The sequence below is a fragment of the Argiope bruennichi genome, chromosome 4, assembly GCF_947563725.1.
Source record: "Argiope bruennichi chromosome 4, qqArgBrue1.1, whole genome shotgun sequence".
Taxonomy (NCBI): Eukaryota; Metazoa; Arthropoda; class Arachnida; order Araneae; family Araneidae; genus Argiope; species Argiope bruennichi.
Window position 1 is genome coordinate 134,535,387 of NC_079154.1, and position 23,175 is coordinate 134,558,561.

At 32.3% G+C, this 23,175-nt stretch overlaps 1 protein-coding gene across 6 annotated transcripts in view; it reads left to right on the top strand.

The window, feature by feature from the left end:
• Positions 1-23,175, top strand: part of LOC129965576 (GATA-binding factor 2-like) — a 377,227-nt gene that overhangs the window by 299,823 nt on the left and 54,229 nt on the right. For 5 of the 6 annotated variants that reach the window (XM_056079588.1, XM_056079589.1, XM_056079590.1 and 2 more), the window contains one exon: positions 16,169-16,864. In XM_056079588.1, coding sequence (XP_055935563.1) covers positions 16,169-16,864 — 696 coding nt within the window. The remainder of the gene's footprint in view (positions 1-16,168; positions 16,865-23,175) is intronic. The other variant, XM_056079592.1, reaches the window with a different exon arrangement.

Genomic DNA, 23,175 nt, shown 5'->3' on the forward strand with positions numbered 1-23,175 from the left:
GGGTTGAAGGTCGAATCGGGCCACTTTGTCCCACTGCGCCTACAAAGAGGATTTAAAGCTCTTCTCTGACTGCCATCGGTTGGGTGCTTTGTTCTTGAAGCATTTTTTTTCGATAGATCTGTCTGTTTGATCTTCATCTTTCAAGTGAATGCTGTAAAGTCTGGATTTTTATAAAAGAATTTGGGATTCAGTAATTTTTTTTGTTCCTAAACAGAAGAGGAAAGAATGATTAAAACAGTTTTTCTGAAATTGTAATATAAAGAAGAATATCATTTATGTTTTTCAAATCTGTATGTGCCTGTGAATAGCGTTTTTTGCTCAGAAAGTTATGTTTCCAAATTTATACTATAAGAAGTAATTATTTTCTTGTGTCATTTTCTGATGACACGCGCAATAACTGAGAAAAATAAATACACTCTTGTGATATTTGAAAGAGGAACATACATGATTAAATGCGACAATTATTAGAGAAGATCCAACTTGGAAATTTACAATTTAAAGAGCCAGATATTATTAAATTTATAGCAATACAGAAGATTAAGACTGGATGACAATCTAACCACTGAAAAAGATTTTTTTAGCTAATTAATTTGTACCTGGAAAAAAGAGACACCAAAACTTAGGTGGATTGATTGCCTGGAAAAAGACTGAAAAACAATTAAGATAACAAATTAAGAAACCTTAGCCAAAAATAGGACGGCGTGAAATGGAATTCAGATGAAGGCCAGGGTCTATTCGGAGTTATTGTGCCAGTGAAGAAATTTTCTGGTTGTTTTATACATGTAAGAAGAAAGAAATGTTTCACCACCATTATTACTGCCACTAAAAATTCAAAAGAAATACAGGAAAATAGTTTTGTTATACCTAATTGTGAGTGATATTATGTGACTTATCTTTCAATGATAAGTCATCATTCATTCATTTTTTGAGTATTTAAAAAGGTTTTCTGTTATATTAAATAATTTCATTATTATTGAGTTTATTTTAAATATTATTATTGCAGAAGATTTTCATTTAAAAATATCGACTTTCATTGTACTTTCGGCAATCAGAATTGCAATGAAAAGAATTTATGCATGATAAACGAAATTTTTCGTAAAATTTACAATATTCGAAAAAAGGATATTATCATATAGTATTTTTCACTCTCTCTTTTTTTCTGCTTATTTGGAAAGAAACCTTCCAACAAGGATTCCTTCATCTCTTAACTATCCACCAACATTTTCTAACCTATTGGGGGTTGTATACTCACCTGCTGAAGGTAACGTAATCGCGCTGTTAATTCTCCTGCTACGGAGCGGATGCTTCGCTATTGATAGGAGTAATTTCCTCTGACGGTGGATAGCGGCAAGGAAGGATAGCGAAGATTTCCTAGTCATCAATTACTCCCCCTCTGTGCTCATTAACAAACCCGAATCCACGGCTCTCTCGGGTGCAGCCCCACTGATCACTTGATGTTCATTTTAGGCTTAATTTATTGCGCACTATTCACGTATTGAACAAACACCGTTTATCCTTTACTGCTGGCAATCCATTCCCACATTATTCTTAAATAAAGAAATTGCTAAATTTTATTTAATTTGACTGATCAAAAATTTTTACGGATACCTTCTGCTTTATAATACTGGGGAGTTCTTTGCTGATATGAGGGATACTGAAGATATCATCATCATTATCAACAACTAATTGTTACAACGTTCATTAATAAATTCTTTTAGGTATTTCTGCCTATTGAAATTTCATTGTACTCTTGCAGGAAAATATGAGAACTCGTCTTTCGCATAGATTTTATGTTGCATGCAATTGTTAATAATTTATGTTCCGTTAATCGCTTCATCATTATATTTATCGAATAAAAAAAATGAAGGAACAACAGAAGTTTTATGTCTTTACTGATATCACATCTTTTACGATTTTATTTCTTCATAAGCAATGTTTTCTTTTAAATGGCATTTTAAGTACTGAAAGGAATATCAGAATGTTTAAGCCAATTCTAAAGATTCCTTTGTTCTAAATGGACGAAGCTCATTTCATTATTTTCATGATTTAAGCATTTCTTGAACAAAGGGATTGATTGATAAAATCAAACTATTTGCCTTTGATTAATGAAACAGATTTTATGGCACCAAGAATTTTATATTGAGTTTTTAAGCCAAATTGCCTAATCGAAAGCGATTGAAATACAGGGTTCCAAATCAAAGTGCAAGAGAAATGAGCATTATGACATTAGAAAATTGTTGACCACGAGTATTTTTAAAATGCTCTAAAATTTACCATAGCAATCATCATCGAAAACTACTTCAGAAAGTGGCACTTAAAGGCTATCATCTTTGCATTAGTTATTCTGAAGCAGTGGAAGGAATCCCTGATTTCATGCAAATTAATTGCAGACATTGTTTGTGTTCGAATGCTTACTTAGAATACAATCGAAGCCCTCCCCTCCCATCACTACAACCATTATATATTCCTTTCGAGTCCAGCGTAAGGAAACGATGCAAGTTCAGCCGCCGGATTTATTACTTGGAGAAAACCGATGCTGCCTCGCGCGCTTCCTAAGAGATACACTTTACATTCCTTTCTGGTCGGTGACGATAATACAAGCGCATAAAAGGGAAGAAACAACACTTTTCGTGTGCATTTTATTGCAGACGATGTTTACAATGCATAATATGGAGTCACAGTTTGTAAGTAATTGCTCGACGGGCATGGGCAGTTTTTTATTCTAATTTATTTCATTGTGTTGCTCTCGCACAAAGGGAGGGTTCGGCAAAAGGTTCGACCTTGACTTACCGAAGACATAACTGGTAAAAAATACAGTCATGCGAAACTAATAACCAGGCTGCTTTGGTTATGGGCAGCCATTGTTCGTGCCGTATTAGCGTGAGCTCTGCCCCGGTTTGATGGATGCTGTTTCCATGGGCCATTCGAAGGCTTGGTGGAATATTAAAGGTATATGACCATCCTCTGATTGTATTGTAGATCTCTGATGAGGGTTGAAGGCACCTGTCAGAAATTTCCGACTTGGAACAATACTTTCCGGCGCGTTGTTCTGTATTTCAAACTACAAAATCATTTTCAGGATACTCAAGGTTACGGTTTTAGCTTAAAAAATGGATTATAAACTTTTTTGGGTCATGTATGTGATTTCCTTTTATAATGTAATACCCGTCTTAATTCATAGGAATGTATATGAGTCGGTACATATAAAAGTCATTTAATCGGAGAAAATAGCAGAAAAATGGGGTTGCTTTGCTCAAAATAAACTAAATTTGCTGTGAAAATAATTATTTGATTGTTTCTATCTGGGTGTTATCGAATAATTAAATGTTTTCTTTTTAGAAACAAACAAGGATTGAAACAATGTATTAAGTTCTTTAAAATCTTAAAACATTTTACTTTAAAAATCCCATAAAAATGTCATTTGCTGAAAAAGATATTGGTTGGAAATTGCATTCCTCACTATGCACTTCAAAAACCAGTTCAGATTGCTTGCACTGGTATTTTGTTGCAGTAAGCATTCATTACCGCTAAACCAAGAAACCTTTAATGCAAAACTGGAATGATATTCAAATCCAAATTGAATCGTTATACTTCCGACTTTCTTAACGTAAGTTTTAAACATTTTGTGTATAAATTTTCAGCTCTATAATTTCTCTTTTAAACATAGGTTTTAAATATTTTGAGTATAAATTTTCAGCTCCATAATTTTTTTTCTTTTTTTACCACTCATTTGTTTTGTTCAAAGCTTTTGGAAAGCAGCCATTAACTTCGAGATTGACTTCACAAAATTTAAAATGGGTCATATATTTATAAATTGATATATTGATTTTGTAAACTAAAATTGAGCTTGCAAATTTCGAAAGTGATTTTCTTGTGTTGCTTTTCTTTTCAGATTCAAATATTTGTCGTCATTTTTATTCATAACTGTAAAGCAGTTCATAACCTATAAATTCTTCCTAGTATCTGAAAAATGCGTTATAATCTTGAAACGTTCAAAAGAAATGAATATTAAAATGGAAGAGCAACAATAAAATCAATTAAAGGAATATAAAATATAGAATCGGGATTTCACGGCGGGAAACTCCCACCAAATGTGATTTTGACGTGGAAAAGGTGATAATTTCTAGGCTCGTTTTTACCTCGCCTTAATCATTCCCGGAACTTTAATCTCCATAAAATTATCATTTTCATGGCTCATCACCTAGTTTCTATCCCCCATCCTTCGTAGCACGGAGCACAGCTAATTTCGTCATACGGCAACACGTATTTAATCTGGCCTCTTCATCGTCACGACAGCTAATCAGACAGGAATCGGTAATAGCTTTAAATCGTCCTTTCGCCAAGGGAGAAAGTTGGGAAGGGGGATGGCAATGGGGAGACCCTCCCCTCCGGTCCTGCGCACGCACCTGTAGAAGCAGGATCGTTGACGCAAAATGTGATAAGTACTCTATCATTAAGTATTTGAGAGAATCTGTTGTTTGCAGAGCGGACTCGAAGCTGTAATGTTGCGATGACATAATAACATCTGATTCGCATCTGCGATGGTTATCTTTTCAACTTTCCTGCTTGCGGCCCTCCCCCCACTTTTTGCTCTCTGTTTATGTAAGGAACTTACGAAGGGGGGGGGATCTAATTCTTGCTGAGAAGATTCTTGGTGTCAAATGTGGTAAAATTGTTGGCATTGGTGAAGATGGCCTAATCTTAAGAGCTCTAACCTCATCGAAAATGAGCTGTTTTCAATCCTTGAATGTGAATGACTCGATATTTTTTGCTAGTTTTCAGGATGAACTTCATTTGAGGTCATGGAAGATATCATGATAATTGCTTTTGCATGCAGTTTAGTTGCTAGTACTAAAACAAGCGAAAATAATTATTCCGAAACTGATACATCCACTTCTTTTCCTGGTTGCATGACTTCTGGTTTACAGCACTTTCTGGTCGATGTTATTAAAACAAAGAAGAACAGTTATAAAGATATTTTAAGCATTGCAGATACAATCTGTCCTTCGCATATGGACTTCAGGACTAACGTGTGCCGTTAGTTTACTGTCATTGAAAATCAGCAGAATGCTTTTTTTTATGATAATATTAATTTTATTAGTTTTGATGGACTCAGTTCATTCTTAGTTCAGGAAGTTTTAGGCTTAGGTATGGTACAAAACTTTGTTGAGAGAAAAATGTTATTAACATTCACAAATTAAAATTTAAGTTCATTTATGTTTAACTTTTAATATTTCTTCACTTTTCCTAAATGCATGTTTAATCACTATGTTGTATAAATCGAGGATTCTTTCAAATTATTAGCAATTCGAGAAATGAAAAAAATTCAAAAGATTAAAGAATTATAAAAATATAAAGATTAAATTATAAAGAATTTCAATACGTCCTTCAAGTGTGTTAAACATCAATTTTAGATAACTTTCAGTTATCATCAGTAAATATATATCTCTTAAGAATTTTAAATATATTTAAGAAAAGGAAGCAAAGGTATCTGAAGAGAGTTTGTCGATGGCCACCCCCCTCTCTCTCTGTGTATATATATATATATATATTGAAATTCTGTTGATAAAATTAAGGAATTACCTTACCACTTAAAGAAATAAATGAATGACTTAGAGGAAGAATTTAATTTACCAGCTTTTTTCAAAAGGCAAAGATTGAAGGCGGTAATTTATATGAATATTAAAATGTGTTTCTTGAAGAAACAACTTTAAGAAAAAGAGCTGTTAAATCTACATTCAAATTGACTGGATTTTCAAAATTATATTTTCTTTTTCTCAAAAGGTTACGACATTCAAAAGAATCATGAGTCTTAAAACAGGTGTTTTAAGACGCCTCCCAGAATAAGCCACTTAGATTTACCTTCAAATTATAAATTCCCTTTCTTTAGCAAAGACGTAAGGAAATCATTTATCTCCTATGTTAAAAAAAATCCATTTCATGTTTTAAGAATTGATTTTTTTTTAATTTCTCATTCCTATTTACTGATTAATTGAAAGGAAGAATTATAAATAATTTTAATGCATTATAATTTTTATAAAATAAAGAAAATGTTCTCTTTAACCAAGATATGAGTATGGATTTCGTTTCGAGGAATATTTGCTATTAATATAAACCCATTGTTTGACATGAATTTGCACATACATTTAATGGTATGCAAGTATTGTCTCCATTTTTTTTCTGTCCATTGCTTAGGTCATTTCATCTGCGTTATTATGCTTATGACATCAGTGATTAGCCAATAAACTGAAAAATACCCGAGATTGAAAATGAAATCATCAAAAGCTTGTTGGGTCGGAAAAAGGACTTTTAGAAACCTCGCTACAACACGTTGACGTCTGGAATTCGTATCCTCTTGAAGAGAGCTGCTAATAACAGTCAATAAACCTCTTCAGATCCCTTTAGTGCGACTTAAAACTTCGGAAATGTGCAGGAGATGATAGTTATTTCAAATTTCTGTGATTGCACCAAATTCAATAAATCCTGTGTGTGGCGCATCGGTCCACGCACTGGACCAGAAACGTTAGTCTCACTTTTCCTTTTCAATTACCCGTAACAGAGATATAAATAAAAACATGCGAATTTCCCGTTCACGAGACTTAAAAATATAAAGACTGCCTCGCTTCGTGTGATTCTGTGGAAAATTAAAACTCGAAACAGCAATTTGTAGGTTACTAGTAGTAACTGCTGAGCATCGTAACGCCTGGGTGACAGAGCTGTCGTGCGACCCATACCACTCTTGCAACAAAAAGTATTTAAAAAAAGCCCCATAAACCACACTGGATAACTCGTCACATCTTTTATTTTCAGTTATTATTATTTATTTTCTTCTTTCAGTGGCTGAGGCTGGCATGTGAAACGGCCCAAGTGACCGCACGCGAAATATAGATGTATACCAGTAAGTTTCTAGCGCAGGTGTATTATATACACCATGGCTGGCTGTCAATGCCCGATGGCTTTTCACAGCGGTGACCTCGTGCATAAACGTTAGTGTTACGGAGGCTTTTATGATTTGGTCACGATAAATAGTGAGAAATTGTTGTCTCAATTTCTTTCAATCGATAGAATAGTAAACGAAAATGGTAAAGAGGAATGCTTTTGAATAATATCTATAGTTTTGAGGAGAAAGTTAAATTTCATCATAAACTGAGCGCATTTTGCAATATTAAAAACTTGAAGCAGGGTGTCATTTTCCGAATGTTCTTTTAAATGAATATCAGAGGTTAGCAAATCATCCATTTTTTGACCAGTGTGGCTTTGATCCCGATTGAATGTTTCGCATACTGTAATAAATAATTTTAAGTAAATAAATTTATTATAGTAATGTCAGTATAGTTTTATATAACTTAGCACACCTGCCAATATTGCTGCAGTTTTAACGGAAAATATTCCAAAAAATGCTTGAAAGGGAAAAAAAAATGTATTTCAATATATTCAAACTCGATTAAGTCAAATCTATTTGCAATATCAAATACATGTCCATGAAAATTAAAAGTAAGCCTGTTAAAATTATTTAAAGAACACTTTTTTTATATATTGGTGTCATTATGTTTAAAATTTTCACTATACAATTTAAAAACAAACAGAAAATTTTTAAAATTAGATGAGACTTTTATTTCCGAATTTTCGATACTTTTCTGTATCTTTCTTCTTGAATTTACGGCCAAAAGTTAAAGTTAAATCGTGCTGTACAGTGAGGAAATGGGTTATTTTGAGAGAATTTTTTACATAGAGAGCTAGACACCTGTTAACTGTCTTGTTGGTGAGTCTTCAATGATCAAAACTTGAAACTAAAATTAATAGGTGTTATAATTCGATTGAAAAAAAAAAGCTCTTAGCATCCATAAAAAAAGGAGTATTCTATAGACTTTGAACTAGATCTAAACAATGCAATGTTCCCGAAATAGAAAAGAGTTTATTTAATTCGTTGCCAGAACAAAACAAAGAAATTAATTCTAAGCAGTTAGTCTTATGGGTTTTTGGACTCTATCATATGATCATTTTTCAAAACAGGTCTTTCATTTTTGTGTTGAACCATAATTCTGACACAATTTAAATATTTTGTTAAATATTTATTGTTAAGGAAATTGTTTTGTAAATTATCACTGCCTAAAAAACTACTAACTAAAATACTATTTTCTTAAAATAGAACTAATGGCATATTTTTTTTAAAAAACCAACAAAAAGAATTTTTTAGTTATATTCATTTTTTTTTCCTTTGTCAAAGCATGCGAAATGCTCATTTTTAAAATAAAAATCACAATCTGCATATTATAAATATTCAAATATAGCTTGCAAATCTCGATTTGAATTGCGATATTTGCTGTACTAAAGGAGAAAGGAGCGGCGAAATCTTAGCATGGGGCTATGGTGCTTTGTATTGGCTAGAATCCAAGTGCCACTTTTACTTTGCCAATTATAGAATAAGTTGAATATACGAAAATTAACATGTTTTGTGTAACTATTCAAAATAGCATGTGCATCCCTTTTAAAAAATTCGCAGAAACACAAACTTTTACTTTGGAATCCTATAATTTCACGCAGAATCTATTATTAAAAAATAAATAAATAAAACATCCGTTTCGTTAAATTTGACATATTCATTTCTAAGCAGAATGCATCAACAAATGAAAGGGAAAAAAAAAAGATTTATTCAGTGAGCAAACACAATTTACATAATTCCACCACAACGAGCGTCGAAACCTCATACTCCTACAAAGCCTAAACACATAAATGTATGCACATAGAAACCATAATAAAGGGTTGTTTAAGATTAAACCAGATAACGAATCAACAGATGCACTTTACGAAGAGAAGCAAATGTATATTTAGGGGTTGCAGTCGCCAAAAAGAAAGAGGGCTGGGGGGAGGGGAATGTCCGATCCGAATGTGTTTTAATGGCCAACTGTTCCAAGATTAAATTGGATTCGATATATAAAAGTTAGAGCACACACGATTTTTATCGAGTTGCCATTTTCAAGCACAGCAACCATTAAGAAAGCAATCTGATGCAGTTCATGCACCACAAATTGCGCCCCGATGTTTTATACTTAATTCTAGTTTACGATTGAAGCAATTAGGCAAAATTTCGAGTACAAAATAGCTTCTTTCGGAGTTAGTTCCGAGAGTAAGCGACAAGTGCGAGTTTCGGCAGTAAAGTTTTTTTACAAAAATAATTTCTGGAATTGGTTATTACGATAACAAATGCCTTCATAGAGCAAAAAGATTTTTTTGTAATACAGCAGCAAACTATGTTCTTTACCGGATATTAAGCAAAATTTAGCAAGAAGAGTGTGTACTACATACTCTGTCACGTACGGGAAGTACGAATTCCATTCTTATTTATACGTTTCCGACGTAGTGATGGTTGCAGTCACGATTTTGGGATGCACTGCTGTGTGCACTTATTAATGGTTTTTCTCCAGATTTCCAGCTAAAACGGAAAAGAACTTTTTTTCTTTGTTTCTCGTTTGTTTGCTTTTCTCAGGGTAGAGATATACGAAAGATGAGTTATTCAGTAACTTGCGGAAGAGGTAGCTACTTGAATATTATATAGAGTATTTTATTTTTCAGTTTATTCTTTGGGAGTTATTGGAGGATGCTCAAAATTACTTCGATATGCGATAAAAGTGTTTGCAAAATCAGTGATAATCCTAATTTGCTCTTTAAACTAAACCTAACTTGTTGCTTTACTGTTTCCTTTTCATTCAATATTTAATTTTGCCTCGAATTGTATTAAAGTATAATTAATTTTATTAGTAATAAACTTTTGTTTTCTGAAAATTCGGCTGGAAATTTTAAAAGGGGTTGTTCTTTTTTGATAGAGTGTTAAATCAAATTAATTATTGATTTGAACTATGGAGCGAATCTTCTGGTTAATTTGTGCATTCTTCATAAAGGATAAAAATATATTAATAAATTATCAGTTATATATATATAATAAAGTTAAAAATTATGTATATCTGTAACAAAAACAAGTTTCTTTATTTAAATCTGAGACAATCTTTAACAGGGATATCAAGAAAAAATCATTACAAGATTACAAAATTCAGTATTCCTCATAACTACAAACAGAGAATTAGAATTAATATATCTTTGTTAAAGAAAAATGTTTTTTCCCCTACCAATGCTCATTAGCAACATTAACCGCTTAACTATTTTGTCCGAGTGCCATATGTGCATCGATTTATTGAATTTTGATAGTTGTAAGCAGACTAAACAATTCATAACGATTATAATTCAATATTAAAATTACTTCTAATACATAGATAAGTCACGTATTCAATGAATTTCCATTTGAATGAAAATAAGAAAATATTCGCAAAATAGAAGGTGGCATCTTATTAGATAGTAAAGAAAATACAACAGTTAAGTGGTTAGGAAAACTGTAACAATTCCCAAAATAATTTTTACTTTACTTCCTTCAGAGCTGAAAGAGCTATAAAAAGATCTTTTAAATCAAATCGAAATTCAAAAACAACTGCAATCCGGCAATTCCATTCCAGTCTTTTAAAGCACCTAGGACCGACAGGGCAATAACTCTAAACATCCCTTTATAAGAAATATGACAAATGCGTTCCAGCCTGAGAAATCCTTCTTTTCCATTGCACCTGCCTGTTTTATATTTTTCCAGTCCAATTTTAAATCGCATGTTGGGTAAGGGGAAAGGTCTACAACATTTTAAACAAAACCCTTACTCAAAGATCAAGAACTGTTCACCAGACATTGAAACAAATAGAAGCTGAGGTTAACAGGGGCCGAAGAAGAGCAATTCCATCACTTTTAATCAAATTGAGGGGAATTTTATTTGTGTTGCATCCCTTTAAAAGGATAGAGGCAGGCTGCAGCAGAAAGTAGTCAGTAAAGTAGAAGTTTTAAGCAATTGAAGCCAAAGAGATCCAACTCGCGAAAATCCCTTTTCTTTACTTGTATTTAGTATTTGACATCAGTATTTCTTATGTTTTTTAGCCAGTTTAGTTCTGTTTGTTTTCTAGAGGAATAAAATTTTTAAAGAAATGAAGCGATAATAGTAATTTATATTTTTTATAATTAAAGAATAATTATTTTTTAGTAACTGTTTTTAAATGAGGATTGCAATTCTTACTTCAGTATAAATTGTGTACTTGTTGCTTGTTGCAATTATCCTTTTCACTATTTTTCCGAACTTTGAATATTAATCTATTTCATAATTTTGTTTTGTCTTAAAATGATAATTTTTGTTATAAAACATACCACAAATGCTTCTTTTGAACAATAAAGGTTCAAATTTATCTCAAAAGTGTAAAAAAATAGCTTTATGTAATTCGGTCAAAGCCTTGTTAAAACATCAATATGGATTTACAAATTATATAGTGAATAATAAAAATACCTGTAAATAAATTATGGCAGATATATTGTTAGATACATAATGCGTAAAAGGGCCATTATACAAATCTTTTATGCTAATATTTGATATTAATTAAATATTAGATAAAATTATAGTTTTCAGAAATACAGAAAATTATTTTTTGCATTTCTTTTTAATAGTATTTTCCTCGGTTATTTGGAGCAATATTGATTAAATATTTTGAAATCAAAAGATGAAAATTCCATTCCAGTTGATTTGCCGAATATTTTTAATTCAGAGGACACTCTAATTCTTTTTAATTAATTAAATTTATTATTTATAATTTTTAATGAACTAGTTTATTACAATATCTTTTAATTTACAATGCTAAAGAATTACAATGCTTTAATTACAATGCTAAAGAAAATTTTAGTTGATTAACTTTAAATGGCAATATTTTTATGCTTTCATAAAGATATTTTAAATATAATATTTTTTCCCTTTTATTTTGCTTTTCGATGCTATTTTATTATTTCATTCTTTCCTGTTAAATCGCATATCCTGATACTAAATAAAGTTAATTCCCACCTGTAAATTTCAAAAAATTTATTCCCTGTTATAGAAATTACAGCCGAAATTCTCTTTCTTCGCGAAATAAATTACTTTAACAGTAAGAGAGGGGCCGTTGAATGAGTTGAACACGGAATAAAAATAAAAAGGGGATTAAACCCGACCACTTCAATTTCCGAAAAGACAAACTGGAATCTAAATTATATATTTTCTATAACAAGTAAAAGAGAAAAAAAAAAATCCACCATAAACGCGACACCGGTATTTTCTTTTCCCACACATAAAAATGGCATCCCTCGCTGCTGTGCAAATAAACTTTGGAAAAAGAAAGAAAAAAAAAAATGCAGTGGCGAGCGGAAGCACATCTGCATTACAAGTGGGTCGATGACGGGAAACGTCTTCCCAGCGCGATATTCAAAATTACCCGAATTTCTAGCAAATTTCATCGGAAAGGATAACGTTCCAACTGACTGTAGATGAATCGCTGGCTAATCTCATGATTAGATGCCGGTGTTTGCCTCGTGAGTGATTTCATTCCAGCCATTCGGTGAGTATGCTTAGAAAATGAACAGTGGTTGGAGATTCTTGGGAGTGAGTCGAAACATTTTACCGAGCATTTTATTTTACATTAATGTTTCAAATAATCTAAGCGCTTGCATGGTGTTGTCTTTTATATGATCTTGTTACATTTATATCATATTTTGCATTTATGTAATGTGGTTTGATTTATTAATTTTGAATCCGAAATGACACCTTCTACTCGTAATTATGGAACAAGTAAAGCCATAAAATTTATGAAGAAATTATGTACTAAATCGATAGGTGAGATTAAAACTTTATTTCATTTCCAACTGATTCCATCCAATATTCTAATCACCACAAAGCAAAGACTTAATCATTATGCCTCATACACCCATGTTTATGCCTTAGATTTATACAAATGGTTTCTGATATTGTCATAACAAAATTAATAAACTAATGCACAACTTTTTATATTAGGATCATGATCTCACGTTATGATTTACCTGAAGAAATAATTTTTTATGTACTTGCATTCAGAATCCCCAATATTTGGGAATTAATATTGTTTGAAAATCATCTTGGCTCAAAATGTTCGGAATAATCATTTTTAATTGAACTTCTTTTTATTTGTGATTTTATTAGTAGACAGTCTTTGCTCTTCCATTTTCAGTGTTATGCAAATGTATTTTTAGGGAAGTCACGAAAGTTTTTTTCATCAAAAATGAATCAAAGCTGAAAAGGTTTTAAAAAAATTTCATTTTAGAGCACTGTGACGCAGCGAATAGGTGTATGACGATTACAAAAGAAATTTTGTTTTTATCAATGGCCTATTATTTCGGAATAAGAATTCCCAATTTTTACATGAATTTTTTTATCATACATCTTTTATGGAATAATGAATATGTAATTACATTATAAGTACTGAAATATAGATTATAATTAAAATTAATATAAAGCACAAAATTAGAGTTATAAGTACACTATTAATAAATAAATATTAAAAAGTTAAAAAATTAGTTAACAAACTCCGAAGAAGAAAAAAAGCGAAAGTAAAAACTTTAAACATCTGAAAAAAAGAATCATCACTCTGTTTTGGATGAGCCCAAAAACGTGTTAGGTTTCCTTACCTCATAAATAGTTTCTCTCTCTCTCTCAAAAAGAAAAATCTTTTTTCTATATTTTCAATCTAAAATTGTATTGCTGCTCTTCTTTCGATTTTTAATTAGCATAAGACAGCCACTTACATCCTCAGGAATGGACATAAATTATTTGCGAATTCTAATTCCAAAGCGTGTATTCGTAAATTGAAACGAAAACAAAATAATTGCAGTAAATGCATTTGTTAGAAAGATATAAAAAATGTCTGTATTAAGTTTATATTCAAAGTCAAAAGCAAAGAGAAAAGCCGTAAATAAATTAACATAATCCTTCGATTAAATTTCAGTTTGAGTAATATTCTGTTTATGAGAATATAATTCATGGGAAATCCAAATCATTATCATTTATAATTAATGTGACGAAACCATGATGAGGTTTTAGAACACAGCATGATAACCAAGTCCATTCATTTTGAAAAAAATTTTACGATTTACACCAAAGAATAGTTATGTCTTTTGATAAAGCGGATGCATGAATGATTCCTTTATATTAATTAATTAAATTCCAGAACTTAATAAAAAAAAAGATGGACGCAGAAAAAAGATTATTACCAGTTGCTATGGAAAAAAAAAAGGCGACCTTCTTCTTATATTACATTTCCAGATCTTCTGCTAATCAGTACGAAAACGAATCACCAGAACGTGCCTTATCTTTTAAGAATCGCTCTACACTTTTCGGCGTTCTGAAAACTCTACTTTCTTCACCAAATTATCATCTAAGGAACCGTCATTTCGTACCTGAGGATTTTATGAAGCTGTTGTTTTTCGGAAAAGCACCTTATAATCTCGGATAATGCCTCTTTAAGGATGAACAAAAGAAAAGGTAAAACAAAATGGCAATGACACGGTCGTATTGAAGGTTTTGAGATGAGTCTCGTTAAATAAACTACGTGCTAGACCTCCCACCCGCGCCTTATAATTTTCGATTCACTTAGGCTTAAGTGCAGCACTGTTCCTCCCAGCGAAAGCGGCAGGTTAGGCATTTTTCCGCGTAGGCCTCCATCCTGTAATTTCATTCCTCATTTACTTTTACAAGACCCAATGTCGTTATGGGAATGGATTTCTGCGATGTCCAAGCCGAAAATATCATTTCCGCATCATGGTGAATACACAACTGTATCGTTTTGAGGTGCATTTTTTTACGTATCCTTGAATTATCAAGTTAAAACGTATCATCAATCCAGGCAATGGGTTTCTAATAAACTTCAAGGATGTGTTCGTCATTTCCCGTGTCAATTTATCTTGGCTAAGGAGATTCGGGAATAGGATGACAATGTATTTTGAGAAGATTCGTTTTCGCGGCGATTTTAGATATTTATCAGCATCGTGATTCAGCGCTAGTTACCATTAGAAATATGTACGGTTGCAATATTTTTCCCAATAAATTTTTGCTTTTCATAGAAGATCCTTCACAATTTATCTAGCTTATGGAAAAAAAAACATTTTCGGATGATTAGATGATTTGCAAAAATTCGTTTATAGATGGCTTAAGATTGCTATCAATTCCACATTTATTTTAAAATTTTCTACTGTTTCTTCTTCTTCTTCTTTTTTTTTTTTTTTTGAATAAGTTTTTTGAAATTTGCATGGGAAATTTTGTTTCACAATTCGTTTCCGTTAAGTAAATGCAATTTAAGATGACTAGATATTTTGTGAAAGTTTATATTATTTGTTTTCCTCTGATTTTTATCATCTTGCAATCCAGTAATAAAATAATTATGTAGAATTTTGCTCACAAAAATGTTTTGTAAATAATGTTGTCCTCATAAAAGTAGTTGTCAAAAAAAAATCTCATACAGCTATAAATAATAAAATTTATGTGTATGTATCCGAACAAATATGTTTTTGTTATTTATTTAAATATCATTTGAGATAATTATTCTAGTAAAATTATAGCACTTTTAATATTTGCAATTACTTTCTCGACTCGCGAAAAACATATTTTTTTTATACAATATGTTAAAGGTGCTTTAAATAGTTTTCGAACCAGGCTTAATAGAAAGCAAAAAACTGAAATGATTTAGAAATAACTTATCCTAAAATTATTAATACATTTTTTTATACACCTGAGTTTAAAATCCAAAATCAAACTACCGCCAAACTACCTCTTCACTTATCAAAACTCGCAGAGCGAAACTCAATGCTCAAAGGTTTGTAATTAGGAAGATCTTGATAACATTATAAGCAAGAAAAAACGATTACATAGAACATTCTTTCTTATATGAATTAGCTCATGAATGATATAAGAAGATATTCAAAGATAAATCAAGACAAGAGAATAAAAGACCCGAGAAAACGTGTATAATATCCTTTTACTTTTATTTAAATAAATCTGATTCTAATGCATTTAAGTGTAATCGATTGAGCCAGTAATCGTTAATGAATGTTAATTAATATCCTAAATCTCTTTCCATGATCCTAAAATCCTCTGAAAAACTTTTACAACTACTTTCTTAATTTATAGAAAAGCATCTTGCATTATTCTCTCTTTTTGCGATGGCTTGTAGCTTTCCACTTGCTATCAATTTCATTCGATTCTTTCTATAGAAGATCTGATAATTCATAAATGTGTATTTTTTTTTTTCTCTTCTAGCACGAATGCCAAGTAGCCAGATGTGCAGACCACATTTCCACACGCCTCTCCACCCGTGGATATCGGAGGGCGGCAAGCCGATGGTACCTCACCCCGCCCACGGGTCAGCCTGGTGCTCGCCCTTCTCCGGAAAACCCCCTCATCACCCCAGTGGGTCCTCGGGACCATTGGGAGTCCACGCACCACCCCACACGGGCTCACTACCACCACACTCTAGTCCTCACCTCTTCAGCTTCCCGCCCACGCCCCCGAAAGACGCTACTCCCGACACAGTGTCAGGAGCGAGTACCGGACATGCCACTGTGACCGACTACGGCGGTAACTCGGCCGGAATCGTCGCGTCCAGCAGCAGCAGCGAGGACATCAAGGGCCACCACACGCCCAACATGATCACCTCCCTGGGAAGCAACTGCGGTGGAAAGCCAAGAGAAGGTAGTACAGCCTTTTCCTCAGCCCTCCCCCCTGTTCATCACCACCACCAACAACCATCTCACCATCACCACCACCACATGCCCACCTATTCCCCGTACGTGACGGCACCACCCCACTCGGGTGGGTCGGCGGACTATTCTGGGACAGGATATCCCTTCCATGGTTCATTCCTTGGTTCATCGTCAACGAAATCTTCGTCTTCTCTGCAGAACTCGAGCAGTTCTTCCAGCACAAAGCCCAGAAGCAAAGGACGATCCAGTGCCGGTAAGACGAGCATGGAAGACGATTCGGCCTCTCAATACTAACACAAAACCGGCACCTACTCTCTGAAGCAGCTTTCACTCAGTGCTCCTTTACACAACCTGCCCTTTCCTTCTCCTTCTCCGTTTACAAAACACTTTCCACTCACTAATATTAATTATGTGCTCTAACAATTTCCATTTTGAAATGATCTTTATAACAAGTAGCACTGCACATTGTAAATATGCTATGAGTTAAGAGTAATTCACAAAATTCCCAATCGTCCGCTATTTAGCATGAAAAAAGCGGTGCGAATTCCAATTAAATTCTTTTCTATGCTTCTTTTAGAGCGGATGCGCCCCGACTAAAAGAAGAATAATCAAGATTTAACGCATCTCAACTAATTGTTGCCGTTTTCCAAGTTAAGTTGATTGATCTGAAAAATTAACGGAAACAATTCAATTGAAGAATAGCAAAAATTGCATTTGAATAGATTTTGCAAAAATTATTAAGGAAAAGTACAGATTTTAATTTAAAAAATTATTTTCAAATCATGCTTTAAAAAAATCCCTCATAGTTTAACAGTGTACTATGCTGCTTGTGCTTGTATCTTTTGCTTCGTTTAATACTAGAAATGATGGCTAAAATGGAAAATGCTAATGATTCCAATTCCTAATGAATTCCTTTTCTCATAATCAAATAACACATTTTCCGTTCTTTTCATCTAGTAATATCGCTTTATTGCCGTCTTTAAGTTGTAGTTTGGGTCTGTTAAGTTAGATCCAGGCTACAATTCTGCTTGCACATATTATTGCTACAACCCAATTCACATGTATTTTTTTATAAATATATTATTCTTATATATATGTGTATGTGTGTGTAAAGTTTGTTATGTGATATGTAAGATATATATAATTTCTGCTACAATATGAATATTTTTCAAAAAAGGCATTTTGTAAGGTTTACATAAGAAGTCAACAAGTTTAAATCTATTTTTTATATTTTAAACAGATCAATGAATTTTAATTTCTTAGATGTTAGCCACCATAAATATTATTTTGTGTCTTAATTTTAGGGTTGTTTTTTTTAATGTGCTCTATCGATGTATTAAGTTAAAATTAATCTTTGTCACAATTTGATTCATTGAAATTAATTCGCATGCTTGATGGAAATCTCTGGATACGTAATCAGACAGCTGAGTTGTTATAAATATATATATCTCTCTGTCCATTTTGAAAAATATGCTGCATCAAACTAAGAAAAAGGTCAATCAATCTTGGAAATTTTTGACTGAAATACGATTTCCAGAAGTAATGTTAATATTACCAAGAAAAGACTCGATGGGTTAAAAAAAAAAGGGAATCGCAAATTAATCCAATATTCAATTCGTGTAAATATTTTAGAACTTTTTACGTTATTCTTAAAAGGATTTAAATTTTTATCATTTGGTGCTCCTTTGTGCAGTTTTTTATTAATTTCCATGATTCATGAAATACTTCTTATATTATACTTCTTATTTATTTTTTTATCATACGCTTTTCTTTTTAATTTCTTGTATTATATTTGTATTGGTTTGCATCTTCTATGAATCTCCGCTTTCAAGCCAATTAAGATTGAAACATTAATTGCGAAGCTTCACTCGCCTTATCTACCATAGCAAAATGGTTTTGAATTAATGTTGAATATTTTTTTAAAAAATTAGTACCATTGCTTTCTCTCATTATGCTTTAATTTTGAAAACCCAGTTATAGAATTTGAACTGAGAATGCTCTACATTACAATTCAAATGATTGAATGGATGTTTGTAGTTATTTTCTGCAATATCATTCTGATTATTTTTCAAATATTTTTATGTGTATTCTTTCCACTGAAGAAATCTTACTCCGCTGCTCTGAAAACATTACTAAATGTTCAACTAAAAGTTAATAAAAATAACACTTTTTTTTTTCTCTGTTGTATTACTAGAAATACAAATCTTGCACTGTTTCGTTAATCCTAGAAAAAGTCTGAGAGAAGAAATTTAATGCTAAGTTAAGAAAACTTATATCATCATTCGTAAAAATTCAATAATTGAATTTTGGGGCTCGAACGGAAATTTTTATGCCCATTCGAGAACCATAAAGCCAGCGGTTGCTATTCACCTTCTACTCCCGGTCTTTTCATAGTTTTTCTTGATAGCTTAGAAGGAGGAGGAGGAAAAATTACTTTCCTCGCCACTGTGGCTTGCAATAACATTGCCCAAGAGAAAAAAAAATGGCGAATACTGCCTTTAGCTCTTTTCTAAATTCCAAAAAGAGTAAAAGAAAATACATTCTATTTGCGAAACTCATACGAGGCGCGTGCAATTCTCTGGGACCTGCATAAAGTAAGCTTTTATGAAGATAATATTCTATCCATTACGGCTTCCCTAGAAATGGTTCTCTCTTATAAGTTCGCATGGCAAAAGAAATAAAGTCGGAATCTTAACTTTTTCTTTTGTGGTTGCCTTCTCTATTTTTTTCCGCCTTTCTCTCCCCTTCCCTTCCACTTTTGCCCTCCCCCTCTCCAGTTTCTCGTTCTTGGCTTTTATGCTCTTTTTTTTGTAAGGAAAAGGAATGGAATAATATTAATAAAAATATAAAAGCTCTGGGTTGAGGTTATATCCTAACCGCAGTTATTTAGTAATGTTGCTTGAATGTAAGATCTACGCAGTGCCATTCTTTAAGTTCTGTTATTCGTGAAATATTTTAGAATTCTTCAAACTGAGACAAAAGATTCCTACCATCTTACTTTTGAAACGATTCAATTTTTTACCATAAGTGTCTGATCCGTTCTTTTGATTACTTTTTGTTTATCGCAACATTTGTCCTCTTTAAATATTTCGTTATAATAAATAAATCGCTAAAGATAAAGACCAAATAAATCAATTCAATGCAGAAAATGAAACGATAATTAAAACGTTTACATATTTTTCTTTGCGTTTCTTCTATTCTTGAAATGTAAAATTCGAAACACTGTAGCCGAAGAAAGGCTTTAAAATGTGCTGCTTTGTTTTTGCAATCCGTTGTGACAATTTTTTCATTTATTTCACTTTAGATTAAATGATACTTAATAAGCCGCATCAGCGCAACATCAAATGAAAAAGATTGCAAAATTTAAGCCATAATAAGAGTTATTAGTTAATGGTGTCGCATTTTTCGTGTCAAAATCAAAACAATGCAGTACTTTTCCATATGTTATTCTTGTTTGATATATTATTCTCATTAATTGGCATTATTTATAAATTAATTCTTCCTTATGAAACTAAAAGGATGATGCGTTTATCTCGGAATGAATTCGTTATTAGTATATCACAACTTCAAAAACAGTTTGATCTTTATAAATGAACTACGAATTTAGTCTCAGAGCATTGAATATTGCACAAAAAACTATACTTAAAAACCATAAGATTTTTCAAAATAAATTAATAAATAAATATATAAAGTGTCTTTAAGATAAAAAATTAAATTTGTGGCTATAATAGTGCAGTTTTGAAATCTTTAATGTAAGCAACTTATTTATTGCTAATTCATTTAGTAAATTCTACAACAAAAACCGTAAATGTTCCGACTTGTATGTTTCTGTTATTTTATGAAATCTACTCTGATTTATTGAATGCCATTGAAATATAATTCGTTCAATAGTTTGTTTTCAGAGAAAAAAAAACTCAAACTACCGAACCTTTCAAAAATAATACTATACGTAACCTAATTTTACAACTATCTTGAGATTTACAACTAAGATTTTCCTTTTTCAAGTATTTGCTCAGCCATTCTATTAGCAGCAAAGTTTAGCTTTTAGAGCCATTCAGGTGTACTTGAAGACTTCTGGACGCAGCCTTTATCTCTGGAGATGTCCGCCAATAATATTTGAAGAACAGATCTCATTAACGATAGCCTATCTTCTGTGTTTAAACTATGGATTGGAATGATGGGATCCCAGCACTGATAAGAGTAATGCAAGGCATGAAGTACCAGTTTTGGGACTTAAGTGCCGCTTTTACAGTGACGCAGAATTTTAACAACAACGATGCTTCTTCATATCAATTTAATCATCAGGATTGTGATTCGATAGTGACAGAGATAATATTTAGGGATAAATTGTCTCCTGTTCCATCTCTGTTTGGCCTCAAATTTTTATAATTGAAATGGATCTAGATGATTTAAAAAAAAATATGTTCCGAGCAATTTGTGCATATTGCAAGATAATTTCACATTTCATAGAAAAAATTTCATAAAATGCTGTTAAAGGATTGTATATGTCTCTTTTATCCTGGTGTTATAAATATTTTCATGAAATGTAAACAGTCGCAATTTTGAAAATTTCTACAAAATTTGTAAATCAATGAAAAGTGATGAATTCGTTAATGGTAGATTCTGTGCACAATAAAATTTAAAATACAGCCAGAGTCAAAAAATTTGATGCCGGTGATAGGAAATGGATTTGATTAAACACATATAACGGCGCAGTTGAGTCAGCTGCAAATCAACTGTTGTAAAAATTTAACTGGGCTAAAGAAGACTTCAAAAGATCCGATTAATTTGTTATTTTAATGTAATCTTCAAACATCTGTAATACTTTCTTCATCATAATCTTTTCTACATCGTTCATTCTCTTGAATTCATCTTATATACATTGCATTACTCATTTTTTTGAAAATGGATTCCTATTACCTTTCATGATATTATTTTCAAGATGTTTTTGTTACGCTGGATCAGCGAAAGCTAATTTCAGCTTAAATGCTTTAACAAAATAGAGAGTATATGAATTACTTTTGAATTTTACCAACAATTAATTTGGTTCACTCTAGTTCTTAATTTTGTTGTTGTTGTTCTATTTTGTTGTTTTATTATGTTGGCTACAGAAAAAAGATATACCATCCTTTATTATAAATGAAATTTATGTCTGCTTTGAAACTCTTTAGCAATGAAACACTTTCTTAAGTCCGCCAAGTGCTCTGTTGAAAATCATAAACTAATTGTTCATAATTGCAAATCATTAGGGGCCTTTTGATTTGTGAACGTAATAATAATCTCAACAGTGTAGACGATAAATAATTAAACGGTGAACTGTCTCTATTAGAAAATGACATCTCCACTCATTTGCCGTGATACCAAAAAACAATGCGGCATTTTCTCGAGCATTTAGTTGTTTATTATGCTACTTCATTTTTGCCTTTCTTTTTTTAGTCCAAATCCACCTTGAAAACTACTCTATTCAAAAACATTAAAGTAATTGCTATTGGTACAAATCATAAGAGGTCCCTATAGTTACGGATATTTAACAACATTCCTGTAGCTAATGCAGCTTTCCTTTCCAGAAATATGGTGCAAACGCATCATTTTCATTAATTAGTGCTAAATGGGAAAGGGGGAGGGCAAAGACGATATTTTCTTATGTTTTTGTTGTTGAAAGTTCCATCAACATCCTTTGACAATCTTGTAGGAACTTTCCAATCTTGCCTAACAGATTCATTGCAGTGACTATAGCCATTGCAAATTTCCTTTGAAGAAATGGGGTACAAAAGTACCATCTTCATTAATCAGCGCTAAATGGGGGAGAGGGAAATGCTACATTTGCGTATGCAATGATTGCAGAACGTCCCATCAATGCCTCTGGTTGAGAAGAAACATCTTCTTGGAATGTCCAATCCTACCTAACAGACTTATTGCAGTGAAACGAGCCTCACAGGAAGTGCAGGTAATTTCGCGAAAGGATCCTTGGCAGTTCTGCGAAGTGCGAGATACAGGACCTGATATAAAACAATTTGGGAACAATAATAAATTTGATAGTCGGATGAAATCCCCGAATTTGTCTCGCTTGGGCAACGAGAAGGAGCGGAGGATGCCCGAAATTCAATCGCCCGATCAGATTAAACCCCTGCGTGCAATCCCTGAAATCATCTCTTATCATGCCGAAGCGTTAAGTCGAGAACAAAATTGTTTCTTTTTATCGCAAGAGCGTAGCCAGATCGATATCGAGCTTTTCGTTTACATAAATGTGTAATTTACAATCCCCATATTTCTACAAATAATTTGCCTTCCCACTAATCCAATCTTCTGTTGTTCCCAGGTCTCAGAGTACGATAGATTTTTTTTTTAATTTTAGTTATTGATTATTTATTATTCGATTCGATTCTTCTTTTTTTTTTTTCGTGGAAATGTGTTTTATTTATATTTTTCTCTTATTTTACTCACACTTTGGAGGAGGGTTTGTTTGAAGTTGGGGGAAAGCATCGAACGTGAAAGACGGTATTCTGGGAATTGAATTTCGGAAAATTATCGGATTATGAAAATAGAATTTCTGCATTCATCTGA